The 1,877-nt window shown below is 35.5% G+C and overlaps 1 protein-coding gene across 2 annotated transcripts in view; it reads right to left on the minus strand.

Annotated features, from left to right (window-relative positions):
* Positions 1 to 226: 226 nt before the first annotated feature.
* The window catches only part of LOC106882672 (ER membrane protein complex subunit 2), a 42,292-nt gene continuing 40,641 nt past the window's right edge, over positions 227 to 1,877 (minus strand). For both annotated transcript variants that reach the window (XM_052966037.1, XM_014933433.2), the window contains exons 9-10: positions 1,583 to 1,687; positions 227 to 799 (exon numbers count right to left, since the gene is read on the minus strand). In XM_052966037.1, the coding sequence (XP_052821997.1) occupies positions 707 to 799; positions 1,583 to 1,687 (198 nt within the window). In that variant the 3' untranslated portion in view covers positions 227 to 706. The remainder of the gene's footprint in view (positions 800 to 1,582; positions 1,688 to 1,877) is intronic.

The following is a 1,877-nucleotide window of genomic DNA, read 5'->3' on the forward strand; positions in this document are numbered from 1 at the left end:
TGGATCAAATATTTTCCCACTCTCATATTTATCTTTGGGTACTTTATTTTAAGTAGCCAGACATGCCATCTTTTTGAACTTGTCACTCCTTGGAATAATATATACATACATATATAAATTAGTTACTCTCATTCTTGAGACAAATTTTTTGTTTCCTAATCGGTGCCACATAAATTTGTTACAATTCTCTGGAATGAATATTAAAAAAAACTGTCAAAAACGCCTGAAGGGTGTAGAGAATATTTATGTAAATTGATTACTAATGAGTTAATAGGAATAACAAAAAGACTCTTACAGTATTGAAAGAGCACATTTCAATTATGAACAGTCCAAATTGACTACCATAGTAGTCATACATAATATTGTTGTCCAACAGTTAGTGCTGCTGCAGCTGCCAATTCCATCATGCTCACACACAAGTGGTTAGTAATAATAATAATCATAATATAATCATAATATCAGTCACACAACCTTACAAAAACAACCATACTCGTAATATAAATCTGGGTGAGGATAGGATCCAGCAAACAGGCCACTAGCATCAGACACCACATGTCAGTAAATCTTCCTATCTCTCTCTCTTCTCTCTCACACACACTCACACACACATATAGACAGGTAGGTAGATAGATAATTAGATATAGATGGGTAGATAGATACACACAGACACAAACAATTGTGAGTTTCTAGAAAAACGTTGATAATATCAGTTTGTTGTCTTGGCTGAGATTTCTCCTAACAATTTCTCTATAGTTTCTGTGATTTTCATATTAGATATTTGGCTTTTCGTCAATTCATTCTGAAAAGAGAGAAAAAATAACGACCCTCATTATCATTAGAAATAATGGATTGATAAATACGAATATTGAAATTTTGATATTCAAGCCTTGAAATTGTGACTAAAAACTTAGCTGAATTCTTTCTCAACAATGTTTTGCAATCATCATTTAAGATCCACTTTCCCATGCGAGCATGGATCAGATGGAATTAGGAGATGCAGATTTTCTATGGCAGATGCTTTTCCTGTCACCAACACTCACCTGTTTCCAAGCAAAGTAATATCTTCCAATAACCAGACATGTCTCAGACGAGTGGAAATAAAGGACAATGCTTGCATGATGGTGACTCATTTACAACTATTTTGCAATATCAAGGCAAGAAGACAGTAACACACACATACACACAACGGGCTTCTTTCAGTTTCCATCAACCAAATCTTTTGTTGGCCTGGGGCTATAGTCGAAGACACTTGCCCAAGGTGCTCCACAGGACAATACTTGCATGATGGTGACTCATTTACAACTATTTTGCAATATCAAGGCAAGAAGACAGTAACACACACATACACACAATGGGCTTCTTTCAGTTTCCATCAACCAAATCTTTTGTTGGCTTGGGGCTATAGTCGAAGACACTTGCCCAAGGTGCTCCACAGGAGAACTGAACCCAAAACAATGTGGTTGGGAAACAAACTTCTTAACACATCCACACCTGCGCCTTACTAATGATGCTGTTATTGGCCAACAAGAAATTGGAACAACAAAAGGGAAATATTATTGAAAAGATAGCAAAAAACACTTACTCCATAGACTTCATTGATCTGCTCTGCAGCCCACATAGCATATTTTGTGTTAGCTTGTCTTTCTTTGGAATTCTTTGAATGGTAAACAGCTAAACCACTTGCAGTCTGTTAAAAGATAAATGACGGAAAACGAATCAAGTTACTTCAATACTAAATTACTATCCATACTAGGTGAAAATACAATTTTCCTCGGTGACAACACATGTTGGGTAGGAGAAAGACTGAAACATGCCATGTGTGTGTGTGTGTGTGTGTGTGTGTGTATATATATATATATATATATATATATATATAT

This window comes from Octopus bimaculoides, chromosome 3, assembly GCF_001194135.2.
Source record: "Octopus bimaculoides isolate UCB-OBI-ISO-001 chromosome 3, ASM119413v2, whole genome shotgun sequence".
NCBI lineage: Eukaryota > Metazoa > Mollusca > Cephalopoda > Octopoda > Octopodidae > Octopus > Octopus bimaculoides.